The 16,724-nt window shown below is 40.7% G+C and overlaps 2 protein-coding genes across 3 annotated transcripts in view; one reads left to right on the forward strand and one right to left on the reverse strand.

The window, feature by feature from the left end:
* nlrc3l (NLR family, CARD domain containing 3-like) overlaps positions 1 to 16,724 on the reverse strand; it is a 480,833-nt gene that overhangs the window by 447,350 nt on the left and 16,759 nt on the right. The window lies entirely within an intron of this gene.
* gucy1a2 (guanylate cyclase 1, soluble, alpha 2) overlaps positions 1 to 16,724 on the forward strand; it is a 72,184-nt gene that overhangs the window by 42,448 nt on the left and 13,012 nt on the right. For both annotated transcript variants that reach the window (XM_073924075.1, XM_073924074.1), the window contains exons 5-6: positions 6,087 to 6,242; positions 6,380 to 6,709. In XM_073924075.1, the coding sequence (XP_073780176.1) occupies positions 6,087 to 6,242; positions 6,380 to 6,709 (486 nt within the window). The remainder of the gene's footprint in view (positions 1 to 6,086; positions 6,243 to 6,379; positions 6,710 to 16,724) is intronic.

The raw sequence follows: 16,724 nt of genomic DNA on the forward strand, positions 1-16,724 counted from the left end.
CTAGCTTTCTTTTTGCCTCCATCTATTCAACTATCCATCCATCCATCCATCCATCCATCCATTCACCCATCCATCTCTACCTATTATAACCATTAGCAGTCCAATGATCCATTGATCTATCTAATGCTTCATCCATCAGTTATCCATCTATCACTCCATCTCTCTTTATATTCCATCATTCATCCATCCATCCATCCATCCATCCATCTAACCACCCATCCATGCATCATTGCATAGGTCTCTTTATCCCTCCACCCACCCAACCTGTCTTTCCAGAGGTCTATATCTATTAAATCCAACCAATCCATCCAATTACTCATCAAATGCTATCCATCCGTCCTCTCTCCATTCCATCCATCTACTCATCTAATGTTATATCTATATTTTTGCCTCCATCCATCCATTTATCCATCCAACCACCCATCCATCCACCCTTCATTCCATAAGTCCCTTTATCCCTCCACTCATTCACCTGTCAATCCACCTCTATATTTCCATCCATCCATCCATCCAATGTAATTTCCACCCTTCCATCCATCCATCCATCCATCCATCCATCCATCCATCCATCCATCCATCCATCCATCCATCCATCCATCCATCTATATATTTCATCCATTCCTTCATCTACGTATGTTATATCCATCTATCCATCCGTCTTTCTGTCTGTCCTTCCGTTTGTCTGTCTATCTGTCCATCCTTCCTTTTGTCTTTCTTACTGTCAATCATTCTGTTTTTGTGTCTTTCTTTCCGTCATTCTGTTATCTTTCGTTCCGTCATCGTTCCATTTTTCTGTTTTTCTATCCATCATTTCAGTTGTCTGTTTTGCTATCCATCATTCTGTTTTCTGTCGTTCTATCCATCATTCCATTATTTTTCTTTCTATCTGTCGTTTTTTTTCTGTCTTTCTACCATTGTTTCATTTTTCTCTCTTTCTATCCTTCAATAGATTTTTTCTTTCTATCCATCTATCCTTTTTATGTCTTGTTTACCCATGCATCCTTTTTTGTCTTACTATCATTTCTATTTCCATATTTCTATCCATCCATTCATTTTTTGTCCTTCTATCCATCGTCCCGATTTTGTCTTTCTCTCCATTGTTCCATTTTTCTCTGCATCGTTCCATTTTTCCATCTTTTAATCCATCGTTCCATTAGTCGTTTTTTAGTCATCCATCTAAAAAGTGGTTATTTTCTTCTCCACTTCCTCAAAGTAAAACTGCCGCTCTGCGTTTTTCTTTTCTGCCTCGACACAAATCCAGAATCAAAGTCAGAAGCAGAATCAGAGTTTAAACGCTGCTCTAAATCCAGTTCTGGAGGACGCACCACTAACAATAGAGAGTTTCCACAAATACATTCACAGACATAGACTGCTGAAGAAAGAGGTTTTTATTTATTTTATTTATTTATTTTTTTTATGTGTGTGTGTGTGTATGTGCGTGTGTGTGTATATTGAAGCCAGAGGAAGCATATGTCTGTATCTCTGGGCTGATTATATATTTATTGTTTGGTTCTATAAACGGTTCCTCTGCAGTGAAGCTTGAACCGGAGCCAGGATCTCTCCTGCAGGATTCTGCTGTGTTGAAAGTCTCTCGTCGCAGGAGTTGAGCTTCAGGATTTGTGCTTTAATGCTTTTGTTACTCCATGGGGTGAAGTCATTAAACAGTTCTGCTACTTTAGCCCTTTATTTCAGCATGAAAATCTGCATCTTATTTGCAGTGCATTTCAGTTCAATCAGATGCATATCTTTAAACCATACATATTTAATCGCTAACACTTTAGTTTAAGAAACAAATCACATCATTTACTACTGGGTCGTTATCTACCTACTTTTAAATATTAAATGATTATTCGCACTTCTTACGCAGGGTTTAATCTTGTTTCTAGTTCGGATATCAAAAGATTCTTAAATCAAGAAGCATTTTCTAGACAAGCAAAACTATTGTCTCGTTTTAAACAATATACAGGGTGGACCATTCATATGGATACACCTTAATAAAAGGGGAATGGTTGGTGATATTAACGTCCTGTTTGTGGCACATTAGTATATGTAAGGGAGCAAACTTTTCAAGATGGGTGGTGGCCATTTTGAAGTCGGCCATCTTGGATCCAACTTTTGTTTTGTCAATAGGAAGAGTGCCATTTGACATATCAAACTTATTGGGAATTAAAAAAAAAACAAACAAAAAAAAAAACAATGTTGTGCTTTGTTTTAACGTAACTTTATTCTTTTATGAGTTATTTACAAGTTTCTGACCACTTATAAAATGTGTTTAATGTGCTGCACATTGTGTTGGATTGTCAATGCAACGCTCTTCTCCCACTCTTCACACACTGACAGCAACACCGCAGGAGAAATGCCAGCACAGGCGTCCAGTATCCGTAGTTTCAGGTGCTGCACATCTCGTATCTGCACATTATAGACAATAGCCTTCAGATGACCCCAAAGATGAGCCCGAACTCCACACAGAAATTGACAAAGTGACATTTAAAGTCTTTACTAGGTTAATTAGGTTAAATAGGCAGGTTAGGGTAATTAGGCAAGTTTTTGTGTAATGATTGATTTGTTCTTTAGACTATCGGGGAAAAAAATAGCTTAAAGGGGCTAATAATACTGACCCTAAAATGGTGTTTAAATTTTTTTTTAAATAAAACAAATAAGACTTTCTCCAGAAGAAAAAATATTATCAGACAAACTGTAAAAATTTCCTTGCTCTGTTAAATATAATTTGGGAAATACTTAATAAAGCAAAAAATATATGAAGGGGGTTTAATAATTCTGACTTCAACTGTATATATATATATATATATATATATATATATATATATATATATATATATATATATATATATATATATATATTTATACATATGTGTGTGTGTGTGTGTATTAGACACATGTGGGATATATATCAAATTTTTCTTTTTTCTTCACTTTCACCAATCGGTGAAGTTTTTTTTTTCCCTCTTCGCTGTCGCCTCTAGCTTGCATGGTTTAGGATCGGTAAAGCACACTGAACTGAGCTAAACTGAACTGAACTTGAACACTAAAAATACTGAACTTTGACACAATCCAAATTTTAAAAGCGCTTTATAAATAAAGGTGAAATAAATTGAACTGAATATATATATATATATATAGTCTGATGCTTGTATTTGCACCAGCTCCATGTCCACAACTTCAAGCATTGGGTTAAATAAGGCTGTCCAGTCTTCGTGTTCAGTCCATTACTTCCACTGTATCTGTTCAGCTGAGGGAACAGAACCAACCCCGGGATGTCAGACATAGGGATATTTCAAGATTGCGGCGATTTTAGACCTAGATTTTAGGTCTAAAATCTATAGTAAAACATGCCGTTTTATTCTAAATAGTTACATTAATCGAGTTTGAAATTATGTAAACTTGACTGAGTGCTTCATTTCCCCATTTAATTGTCACTTTAAGCTGTATAGAAGTGTCTTGACAAATATCTAGTCAAATTTTATTTACTGTCATCTTGGCAAAGATAAAATAAATCAGTTATTAGAAATGAGCTAGTAAAACTTGTGTTTAGAAATGTGTTGGAAAAACCCTCTTTCCATTAAACAGCACATGGGAAAATATATTATTCATATGGAGGCTAATAATTTTGCCTTCAGCTGTATATATCAGGCTTTTTAGAGGTGTGTCAGAACGAAGTGAATTGGAAATTTGCTCATTTACAAGGTTGCCATGGAGACCCCCTAGAAGAAGTGTGTGTGTGTGTGTGTTCTCGAATGTAGGAATGAACACTTGAAACATGAAAGCGAAACTGTATGATACAAGTATGTGTGCATCTGCTGGATGATTGTGTAGAGGGTCGAGTTCACAGTCCTCTCATCGCCATAGAAACAGGGAAGTTTTAGAGTGATGAGACTGAGTACAGAAGTGTACGATCACACAAACACACACACACACACACAGACAGACGCACAGCCCAGTCTTGCAGCATACTGCATTATTTAAGCAGAACTCCCCGTCTCTGCATAATACATCTATACAGCCGGGACAGAGGCGAGGAAAAACACACACATGCTTGCATTTTTTCACACACGCACACTCACACTTCTACAACATACTAAACTTTCCACTGACACCGTGAATTCTTGTTTGCCTCCATTAGAGCTTGTGAACAAGTGTGAAGTCAATATCTCTGTCCTGTTAGATAACCTAATGCGGTTATGCTGGGGAGATGTTAGGACGCTGTTGCTAGGGAGTTTAAGTGGTTACTATAAGGATTTTAGTGGTTTACTGGTCATTTTGAGTGTTTTTGTATAACATTACATTATTAACAAATTTTAACATTATTATTATTGTTAATATTATTTTTTTTATTTTATTAATATTATTATTATTATTATTATTATTATTATTATTTTGAAGCAATATTATTTTAGTGGTTGCTATGTTGATTTAAGTAATCTTTTTGTGTGTTTTCCTTATGAAATAAAATTATTTTGTTTACCCCATTAATAATAATTTTGCTTGTTTTAAGAAAAAACTCACTTAATTTTAGACATTATTGTTCTATATTTCATAATAATATTCTAAGTGGTTTCTGTGGTGATTTAATATTACTTCATTGTAAGATTATATATATATATATATCAAAAAGTTACGAATTGCCGTTAGATTACATTGCACGCTCAGCACACATCATTCAAAGGAAAAGGTCCACATTGTCCCCTGATAATGTCAACATACTGGACTGTCTCGGCAACTGGCTTTATGTGTGTGTGTGTGTGTGTGTGTGTGTGTGTGTGTGTGTGTGTGTGTGTGTGTGTGTGTGTGTGTGTGTGTGTGTGTATATATATATATATGTATAATTTGCACACACACACACACACACACACACACACACACACAGTATATACATATACAGTATATATATTCATTCATTCATTTTCTTTTCGACTTAGTCCCTTTATTAATCCGGGGTCGCCACAGAGGAATGAACCGCCACCTTAGCCAGCATGTTTTGACTCAGCGGATGCCTTTCCAGCCACAACCTATCTCTGAGAGACACAGTATATTTAATACTGAAAAATCTCCGTAGACTGATGGCATTTCATGCCGTTCAGTCTTATAATCTTAAAATGTGAGCAAAATCAGCTGTTTTGTCATCACTTTAGACATTACGCTAGAGAATCATTCAAACACTAGCTCTAAAGTGACATTGGTGAATGAGCAACAATTTCTGCTTTTCAGACATCAGCTGCAGAAGTGAATGAATGGCGGAAGAAAGTAGTTCCTCATAAAAAAGGGTTTTTAGACTGTGTTTGATTTTATTTTTATACACACGATAATGCCATCAAACTATCACATAAATGCAATATCACATGAGTAGCAGTGAAATGAGTAGCAGTGAAATGTGGCTGTATATCCCCGACGGCCCGCACTCACACTACAATGGGTCCTGGGCATGCTTACGTCATCGAAGCTGCGCTGTTCAGTGAGAAGCGCTCTCGCTCAGCACAGTGGAGATTTGTCTAGTTATATCATTTTAGTCGTTGTCCTTAGGGCGGTGACGCGAAGTCAGATATTTCGCCGAACAGATCCACCACTTTTGGCGCTCATAAACAATCATAAAGTCCTTGTGCTGCAGGAATTAGGAGGTTTGCTGAAGGTGCAGCTGTCGTGCAGTGAGGGGTTTGCGTCTTTAATAATCTACGGCAGTTTGCGTTCACTTAACAGTAAGATTGATTAATTAATCCATATGAAACAGTCCCTTAAAAGTCACGTCTCGCTTTTAGTTTCGGCCTTTGGTGCGTTTTGCACTCACACTTCTCAAACAATCCGGGAAACGGGCCTGGGCACGGTTGGGATAGCATAGTGTAAGTAGGGATTTGGGACAGATAAGAAGAAAATGTTTTTCATCCTCTATTTGATTCCTGTTACAGTGTTTTTTTTTTGTTCTTCTTTTGGATTGTTCATTGTCTTTTTTTCTCAAATTTTTAATTTCTAAATTGCGGCCACTGAGGCCATATTTTGAAATACTTTTTTTTAATTAAAAGTCGAATAACATTGAAGTTGTGTGTGTGTGTGTGTGTGTGTGTGTGTGTTTTCAGGTAATGGAGCTGAAAGGGCAGATGCTTCACCTCCCCGAATCAAACTCCATCATGTTTCTGGGCTCGCCACGTGTTGATAGGCTGGAAGAGCTGATGGGGCGGGGCTTACATCTGTCTGACATCCCTATTCATGACGCCACACGTGATGTCATTTTGGTGGGTGTGCCCTAGAAATGACTTATAATTAAATATCAATTTTTTTAAACAAAATTCAACATATAGGTTTAAAACAGTAACAATAAATAATAATATTTAAGATATTTACATTGATTTCTCTCTCATTGTCTCTGTAGGTTGGAGAACAGGCCAAAGCTCAGGACGGACTGAAGAAGCGGATGGACAAACTGAAAGCCACGCTGGAGAAAACGCACCAGGCTTTAGAGGAGGAGAAGCGGAGGACGGTGGACTTGCTCTACTCTATTTTTCCCGGTGACGTGGCTCAGAGACTCTGGCAGGGCCTTCCGGTTCAGGCCAAGAAGTTTGATGATGTCACCATGCTGTTCTCTGACATCGTGGGCTTCACGGCCGTGTGTGCGCAGTGCACGCCAATGCAGGTCATCAGCATGCTGAACGAGCTCTACACGCGCTTCGACTACCAGTGCGGCATACTGGACGTCTATAAGGTAAACTAGGGTTCATTTTGCTGGCAAATTTAGATTTTTTTTTCGAACGATTGCATGATTAATAGTAGTTCTTATATTTGATTGTTTTTCTTTTTAATTTACTCTTAGTTAAATGTTTTGTAATCTTAATTTAATGAGGAAGAGATGGTCACTGGTGAGCGGGGCTTGTCTGTTTCTATTATGTTTCTGTTTTTATAAAGTCTGATTATAAAAAATACAATTAATATATTTTTATCTAATCAAATCACTTTTATTGTCACATCATCAGCAGTACGTGTGCTATGATGAGTGAAAAGCTTAGGTGCTGGCTCCAGATGCAACATATAGACAGTGCAAATACAATGACAGTGCAAAATACAACAGCACACTCCCAAAAAAAACAGGACAATGTAAAATTGACAGCGATATGTACAATGAATAGGTGTCCACATAGTTGTAGGCAGTATTGTTTCAAGTATGGATTGGTTAAAGTGCGGTGCATGCTACATATTGATGGTGTGCAATGAGAGGTATGGAAGAGTCTGTGTGGGGTGTGTTAAGTGTTCATCAGCCTGAAAGTCTGAGGGAAGAAGCTTTCCTTCAGTCGGCTGGTGCGTGACCGGATGCTGCGGAACCGTCTGCCTGAGGGTAGTAGAGAGAAAAGTCTATGGCTTGCGTGGCTGGAGTCGCTGATAATTCTCTTGGCTTTCCTCATGCACCGCCTGGTGTTATTAGTGAAGTTTATATATAAACAAATTTCGAGAGGATCACGTGCTTATGATTGCTAGCGGCTGGATCCGCATTATCTAATTCACTACGCTCCAATCAGACGACTCCTAAACTACTATAAATACCCTGGGTTTCATTCCACTGCTATCTTCATTTTGAAGAGTCCCCCCTTCCTCCCCTACTCCTCCTTCTTAGACGGGTGACACGGTGGCCCAGTGCGTAGCACTGTCGCCTCACAGCAAGAATGTCTCTGGTTCCTGGCTTTACCAAACTAGCAGACATTTCTGTGTGAAGTTTGCACTTCTCCCCGTGCTCACGTGGGTTTCCCCCGGTTTCCTCCCACCGCCTAAAAACATGCAATGAAGTCAATTGAACGATCCAAATTGGCACCATAGACACGCTTCTAGTACGTAGTTATTTTCAAGAGCAATCACTTGCTACAGCAGGGGAGTTCTCGAGATCTACCTGAGCTCAAACTCCCCTCCCGCCTTGCAATGGGAGGGAGCCCTGGGCTCGAGGATCTCATGAGCTCAGGGCTCTCTCCCGGGACAGCATGCTAAACAAGCTTTTATAATTAATCATCAGCTAAGTGTGAACTCTTGAATTAGAAGCTGGTTATGTTCACACACTGCTGCCACACAATTGTGTTTAAACCCCTTATTAAAGTGATTTTTACTAATACGTCCCCTTTAAAATAAAAATAAATGTTATTTAATTAGCATTTCCACTATTATGGAAAAGCTAATTTTGAGGGAAAAATCCTTCATATGTTATGTTTATTATTCAGTCTGGCTAGAATGTGTTGTCATGTAGTTGCTAAGGTGTTACTAGCAACTACATACAGTGCATTCAGAAAGTATTCACAGCGCTTCACTTTTTCCACAATTGTTTTCAATACAGCCTTATTCTAAAATGGATTAAATTCCTTTACTTTCTCAACATTCTACACACAATTCCCCTTGAGGACAACGTGAAAAAGAGTTTTTGAAATTGTTGAAAATTAATTGCAAATAAAAAACCTGAAAGATCACATGTACATCAGTATTTACAGCCTTTGCTCAATACTTTGTTGATGCTCCTTTGGCAGCGATTACAGCCTCGAGTCTTTTTGAATATCATGCCAAAAGCTGGGCACACCTGTCTTTGAGAGTTTTTGCCCATTCCTCTTTGCAGCACCTCTTAAGCTCTATCAGGTTGGATGGGACGTGACGGTGTGCAGCCATTTTCAGATCTCTCCAGAGATGTTCAATAGGATTTAGGTCTGGGCTGCACTTGGGCCACTCAAGGACATTCACAGAGTTGTTGTCAAGCCACTCCATTGATATTTTGGCGGTGTGCTTTGGGTTATCGTCCTGCTTAAAGATGAACCGTTACCCCAATCTGAGGTCAAGCGCACTCTGCAGCAGGTTTCTATTCATCATGTCTCTCTGTACATTGCTGCATTCATCTTTCCCTCTAGGAATAATATTGGCCTGGTGATGAGCGGTGCTTGGTTTTCTCCATACGTAACGCCTAGCATACACTCCAAATAGTTAAATTTTAGTCTCATCAAACCAGAAATTTAGTTTCTGATGGTCTGAGAGTCCTTCAGATGCCTTTTGGCAAATTCCAAGCAGGGAGTGTCTTCCGTCTGGCCACTCTACCATACAGGCCTGATTGGTGGATTGCTGCACAGATGGTTGTCCTTCTGTAAGGTTCTCCTCTCTCCACAGAGGAACGCTGTAGCTCAGACAGAGTATCCATCGGGTAATTGATCACCTCCCTGACTAAGGCCTTTCCCCCCTGATCACTCAGCTTAGATGGCCGGCCAGCTCTAGGAAGAGTCCTGGTGGTTCAAACATCTTCCATTTCTGGAAGATGGCGTCCGCTGTGCTCATTTGAACTTTCAGAGCAGCAGAAATATTTCTGTAACCTTCCCCAGCCTTCTGCCTCGAGACAATCTTGTCTCGGAGGTCTACAGACAATTCCTTTGTCTTCATGCTTGGTTTGTGCTTTTGACATGCACTGTCAACCCTGGGCCCTTATATAGACAGGTGTATGCCCTTTCAAATAATGTTCAATCAACTGAATTGACCACAGGTGAACTCCAATGAAGCTGCTGAAACATCTCAAGAATGATCAGTGCAAACAGAATCTACCTGAGCTCAATTTAAAGCTTCACACCAAAGGCTGTGAATACTGATGCACATGTGATTTTTCAGCTTTTTAATTTTATAAAAATCTGCAACCATTTCAAAAACTCTTTTTTTTTACATTGTCATTATGGTGGATTGTGTGTAGAATGTTGACGAATAGTTTAATCCATTTTGGAATAAAGCTGTAACATAAACAAATGTGGAAAAAGTGAAGCGCTATGAACATTGTCTAGATGCACTGTGGCAGATCATCTACTGCACCTTTAAAAGCCATTTCTTTTTGTTTTGAAGTGGACCTATTATTAAAAATCAATTTTATTAGCGGTTTAAGTAGTCTGTGCATATAGCCAGCTTACAATGGTAAAAATGTATTAATTGTATTTGTTATAATCAGACTTGATGCAGAAACCCTTTGAATGACATTCTCCCTTTGTACATGTCATCAGAGGGGGAAAGCCCCGCCCACTAGTCACCATCTGAGCCTCAGTAGTTAGTTTTCTGAATCTGCCACCATGCTGACACATAGGCATCTGTAGCTCCGCCCTCTTTTGAAAAAGAGCACAATCTTATTTGCATTTAAAGCGACAGTCGCCAAAATGCCACGATTAGGATCAAAGCCTAAAAGGGTCAGCTTCAGGGAGCTATAACCAAGCGGCAACCTCCCTCTCTCTCTCAGGAAGCCAATACGGAAGTAACTAAAACTGCAATTCATCTGAAGTTCCGCTAGTCCTGGCCGCTCCGGGCTCCAAAACAGAGCAAATTTCAATTGAGCCCACTGTTAGAATGGCCAACTTTACAGCAGAAAAAAGGGTGTTTACAGCCTGGTACAAAAAAAGATTTTGGTTAATACAGCTAATATTACCCTTCATAACAACTGTGATGGGGGTGAATTTTTTAATAACTCATCCGTTTCCTTTATATTAAGTTATATTAAGTTTGCATAATTAAGGGAGTGGTCACTTGGCATGCTGAGTGCACTTAATTGTGCTCACAAACCATTCACGTGGCCTTCGTTTCCCATGTGAGTAAAGTTATTTACTTATATACCATCTCTATACATGTATGTGTTTTATTTAAGATCATTTATCGTTTATATTTATATTTAGAGCTGTAATGCACTCCAGAATCTGTCAGATTGATTAGCTGTAGGCTCTAGAACAGTCATCTGAAGCGTTGTCATACAGTGTTCTGCTGGATTTCATCAATAGTCTTACATTAACTAACACAGACTATATCTGAGGTGTTTGGATGTAATTCGCGTTTTCCCCCTGTTGAGAAACGTCATAAGAACAGTGTTTAGTGGCTCAATGTATTACAGCAGTGTTTTTAAAAGTCTAAACACTTTATTGATATAGTATACAACCAAGCACAAGTGGTCAGAACACAAACGAGTCGCAGGTGATAAAGTATTAAGCGTTCTCCCAAAGTAAACCAGGTGTCTGAACCAGGTCCAAGCAAAATGCCAGCATGCGCCTGTAGCTCCGCCCACTCTCCGCCTCTTTGCCCTTGTTTGGTATCCCGCCGTGGGTGTGATGACGTGCGAACAAAATGGCGATGGTTGGCCGCGCCTACTTGTGGCTTCTTTTGCGCTTTTTAGAAACCTATGAGTGACGTCACGGATACTACGTCCATATATTTTACAGTCTATGGCTATAACCCATTATCTATGTGGTATTTTGAGCTGAAACTTCAAACACACACTCTGGAGACATCAGAGACGTATTTTACATCTTGTAAAAAGAGGCATAATAGGTCCCCTTTAAATCCTTTTTTGACTGTAGAGCTGTTTAGTCTGTAGATTTATGGTGTGAAACACGACCGCAACGTGTTTTAAAGAGCCCCTATTGTGGGTTTTCGAAAACGAGCTTCCATGTAGTGTGTAACACAGATCTAAGTGAAGTGAAGTATCCAGCTAAGGCTTAAATCTGAAAGTGGACAGTTTTTTAAACTATTGATTCATCTAAAAAAAAAAGAGTCGACTCATAGTGGTTAGAATGAATCGTCTTCATATCGAGTCTTTAGCCGTTTCGACGTGACTACGAAACATAGTTGTTATGCGCGCAAACCCGGGAAAATTTAAACCTGCGCCGTGCCCACTAACACAGCAGCGAAGACAAACAGATCCTGAAGTCATGAGTCAAGAAGAGGCTGTGCTTACCTGGATATTATTTAAGGTGTGAGGGGAAATAAGTGATTCAGCAGTCTACACGCCTACAGTGGGCGATTCATTCGTTTGTTAAAGGAAGGATCAGAAAAGACTGATGTATGAGACTTGTGAGAATGGGCAGACAATACACCAGGGGTGCGTGCAAAATAAGGCCAGTTTATTAGGCACAAAGGCAGCCTGCTACACGCTGGTGAGCACTACAACCCCCTGGCTGGGGATGGGATCTTTGGGTAAAGCAGAGTACAGGTAAGCTCTGAGCACATATAACACTTCACGCAAGAGGTGCCACAGCAATAATTGCCAATAGAAATGATCTGAGTTACAGCTGAGAAGGGAGAAAAGCTCGGTCACGGAAATCACGCTCTGTAAATGATGTGCACGCTATCGGTTTCATTTTCACTGCTAAGTGTCGTTCATACTTCCCGTGCGGGGGGTCATGACGGTCACGGTGTTATCGCGCTGGCCCGTCCCCCGGGGGCTTGACAAACCGCGCTGGGCATTTGTCTAGCGCTGGGCATTTGTCTAGCGCTGAACGCTGTCGAACACTTGCAACAGACTGTCATCGGTCCAATCAGTGCAGATTAGCTTCGCGCTAAGGAGGGGTTTGGGAACAAATGAATCACTGAACGATTCATATGGGAGTCGCTGGGATAATTGGGTAAAAATAAATGCAGATTATAAGACCATGAAAGTGTTTTTTGATCTTGCATGCATATCAGTATGTTGTTGGAGACCCTTATAACCCAAATATGACCCTTTTTCATGTATAATATGGGCTATTTAAATACCCCACTGTATTGAATTTCTGAGCTGGGCATCTGGAAATACATCATCATTTAAAAGCTTTTAACTTTACAAGCTGCTCTGTAAAACACTCACACACACATGCACGGACACGATGTGGACCGACGCGTGTTCAATGAAAAGGCACTTAGTGTGTGTATGTCAATAAATTGGGATTATAAATGGCAGCACTCCATTACAGCAAATAAAAGTGTGTGTGTATGTGTGTGTTTGTGTGTGAGCATGCGATGCCAGCCCTGAACCGCGCACACACTCTTTGTCTTTTCCTGTATGCAAATGGTGTTTGTTGTTGTGATTGGTGTGCCGGCATCAGTTGGTCTCGAGAGAGAGCGAGAGATATTCATATTCATGTGTCCCTCACCTGTGTTGTGTTAAGTGTTGTTCATCAGAGAGCGTTTATATTCTGACAGCAGCGCCTGAGAGCGTCAAGAGGCCCAATCCAAAACTGAGTGTGTGTGTGTGTGTGTGTGTTTGTGCATGTATGTGCGCATGCTTGAGTGTGTTTGTGTTTCTTTCTGTATGTGTGTGTGTGTGTTTTTGTGCGTATGTTTGGATGTGTGTGTGTTTAACTGTCTATGTGTGTGTGTTTGTGCATTTGCATGTGTGTTTGTGTGCGCACAAGTATGTGTGTAAGTGTCTGTCTATGTATGAGTGTGTGAGTTTATGTGCATCTATGTATGTATGAGTGTGTGTGAATTTGTGTCTGTCTATGTGGGTCTGTGCATGTGTGTGTGCATGCTTGAGTGTGTTTGTGTGTCTTTTTTGTATGTGTGTGTGTGTGTGTCTGTGTCTATGTAATTATATGTGCTTGTTTGAGCATTTGCATGTGTGTTTGTGTGCACACCTGAGTATGTGTGTGTGTGTAAGTGTCTGAGTCTGTTTGTGTGTTTGTGCATGTGTGTGTGCGCATGCCTGAGCGTGTTTGTGTTTGTCTTTCTCTATGTGTGTGTCTGTGTGTATGTGATTGTGTGTGTGTTTGTGTGCATACTCGAGTGTTTGTGTGTGATTGTGTGTTTGTGCATTTGATGTGTGTTTGCGTGCGCACTTGAGTGTGTTTGTGTGTCTTTGTGTGTGATTGTGTGTCTGAGCATTTCCATGTGTGTTTGCGTGCGCGCTCGAGTGTGTGTGTGTGTGTGTCTTTGTGTGATGCGTGTTTAAGCATTTGCACGTGTGTTTGTGTGCACACATGGGTATGTGTGTGTGTAAGTGTGTGAGTCTGTTTGTGTGTTTGTGCATGTGTGCGCACATGCTTGAGTGTGTTTGTGTGTCTTTCAGTATGTGTGTGTCTGTGTGTAAGTGATTGTGTGTGTTGTTTTGTGCATTAGCATGTGTGTTTGTGTGCGTACTCAAGTGTGTGTGTGTGTGTGTGTGTGTGTGATTGTGTGTATGTGCATTTGCATGTGTGTTTGCGTGCGCACTCGAGTGTGTGTGTGTGTGTCTGTGTGTGTGAGATTATGTGTTGCGTTTTTGAGCATTTGCATGTGTGTTTGTGTGCACACCTGAGTATGTGTGTGTGTGTAAGTGTCTGAGTCTGTTTGTGTGTTTGTGCATGTGTGTGTGCGCATGCTTGAGCGTGTTTGTGTTTGTCTTTCTCTATGTGTGTGTCTGTGTGTATGTGATTGTGTGTGTGCATACTCGAGTGTTTGTGTGTGATTGTGTGTTTGTGCATTTGATGTGTGTTTGCGTGCGCACTTGAGTGTGTTTGTGTGTCTTTGTGTGTGATTGTGTGTTTGAGCATTTCCATGTGTGTTTGCGTGCGCACTCGAGTATGTGTGTGTGTGTCTTTGTGTGATTGTGTGTTGCGTGTTTAAGCATTTGCACGTGTGTTTGTGTGCACACATGGGTATGTGTGTGTGTAAGTGTGTGAGTCTGTTTGTGTGTTTGTGCATGTGTGCGCACATGCTTGAGTGTGTTTGTGTGTCTTTCAGTATGTGTGTGTCTGTGTGTAAGTGATTGTGTGGGTTGTTTTGTGCATTAGCATGTGTGTTTGTGTGCGTACTCAAGTGTGTGTGTGTGTGTGTGTGTGATTGTGTGTATGTGCATTTGCATGTGTGTTTGCTTGCGCACTCGAGTGTGTGTGTGTGTCTGTGTGTGTGAGATTATGTGTTGCGTTTTTGAGCATTTGCATGTGTGTTTGTGTGCACACATGAGTGTGTGTGTGTCTCTGTGTGTGTGTGTGTGTGTGTCTGTGTGTGTGTGTGATTGTGTGTTGCATGTTTGAGCATTTGCATGTGTGTTTGTGTGCACACATGAGTATGTGTGTGTGTAAGTGTGTGTCTGTGTGTGATTGTGTGATTGTGTGTTACATGTTTGAGCATTTGCATGTGTGTGATTGTGAGTCATGTGTGTTTGGATGCACACTCGTGTGTGTGTGTGTGTCTGTGTGTGTGATTGTGTGTTGCATGTTTGAGCATTTGCATGTGTGTTTGTGTGCGCACTCGAATGTGTGTGTGTGTGATTGCGTGTTTGTGCATTTGCATGTGTGTTTGTATGCGCACTTGAATGTGTGTGTGTGTGTGTGTGTGTGTGTGATTGTGTGTTGCGTGTTTGAACATTTGTATGTGTTTGTGTGCGCACTCGAGTGTGTGTGTGTGTGTGATTGTGTGTTGCGTGTTTGAACATTTGTATGTGTTTGTGTGCGCACTCGAGTGTGTGTGTGTGTGTGTGTGTGATTGTGTGTTGCGTGTTTGAGCATTTGCATGTGTTTGTGTGTGTATCTGTGTGATTGTGTGTTGCGTGTTTGAGCATTTGCATGTTTGTTTGTGTGCACACGAGTATGTGTGTGTGTGTAAGTGTGTGTCTGTGTGTGTGTTTAATTGTGCATTTGTATCTGTGTTTGTGTGCACACTTGAGTATATGTGTGTGATTGTGAGTCATGTGTGTTTGGATGCACACTCGAGTGTGTGTGTCTGTGTGTGTGATTGTGTGTTGCATGTTTGAGCATTTGCATGTGTGTTTGTGTGCGCACTCGAATGTGTGTGTGTGTGATTGCGTGTTTGTGCATTTGCATGTGTGTTTGTATGCGCACTTGAATGTGTGTGTGTGTGTGTGTGTGATTGTGTGTTGCGTGTTTGTGCATTTGCATGTGTGTTTGTGTGCGCACTCGAATGTGTGTGTGTGTATGATTGTGTGTTTGTGCATTTGCATGTGTGTTTGTGTGCGCACTCGAGTGTGTGTGTGTGTGTGATTGTGTGTTGCGTGTTTGAACATTTGTATGTGTTTGTGTGCGCACTCGAGTGTGTGTGTGATTGTGTGTTGCGTGTTTGAACATTTGAATGTGTTTGTGTGCGCACTCGAGTGTGTGTGTGTGTGTGTGTGTGTGTGATTGTGTGTTGCGTGTTTGAGCATTTGCATGTGTTTGTGTGTGTATCTGTGTAATTGTGTGTTGCGTGTTTGAGCATTTGCATGTTTGTTTGTGTGCACACGAGTATGTGTGTGTGTGTGTAAGTGTGTGTCTGTGTGTGTGTTTAATTGTGCATTTGTATCTGTGTTTGTGTGCACACTTGAGTATATGTGTGTGATTGTGAGTCATGTGTGTTTGGATGCACACTCGAGTGTGTGTGTCTGTGTGTGTGATTGTGTGTTGCATGTTTGAGCATTTGCATGTGTGTTTGTGTGCGCACTCGAATGTGTGTGTGTGTGATTGCGTGTTTGTGCATTTGCATGTGTGTTTGTATGCGCTCTTGAATGTTTGTGTGTGTGTGTGTGTGTGTGATTGTGTGTTGCGTGTTTGAGCATTTGCATGTGTGTTTGTGTGCGCACTCGAATGTGTGTGTGTGTATGATTGTGTGTTTGTGCATTTGCATGTGTGTTTGTGTGCGCACTCGAGTGTGTGTGTGTGTGTGATTGTGTGTTGCGTGTTTGAACATTTGTATGTGTTTGTGTGCGCACTTGAGTGTGTGTGTGATTGTGTGTTGCGTGTTTGAACATTTGTATGTGTTTGTGTGCGCACTCGAGTGTGTGTGTGTGTGTGTGTGTGTGTGTGTGTGATTGTGTGTTGCGTGTTTGAGCATTTGCATGTGTTTGTGTGTGTATCTGTGTGATTGTGTGTTGCGTGTTTGAGCATTTGCATGTGTGTTTGTGTGCACACGAGTATGTGTGTGTGTAAGTGTGTGTCTGTGTGTGTGTTTAATTGTGCATTTGTATCTGTGTTTGTGTGCACACTTGAGTATTTGTGTGTGAGTCTGTGTTTGTTTGTGTG

Source organism: Danio rerio, chromosome 15 (genome assembly GCF_049306965.1).
Source record: "Danio rerio strain Tuebingen ecotype United States chromosome 15, GRCz12tu, whole genome shotgun sequence".
Taxonomy (NCBI): Eukaryota; Metazoa; Chordata; class Actinopteri; order Cypriniformes; family Danionidae; genus Danio; species Danio rerio.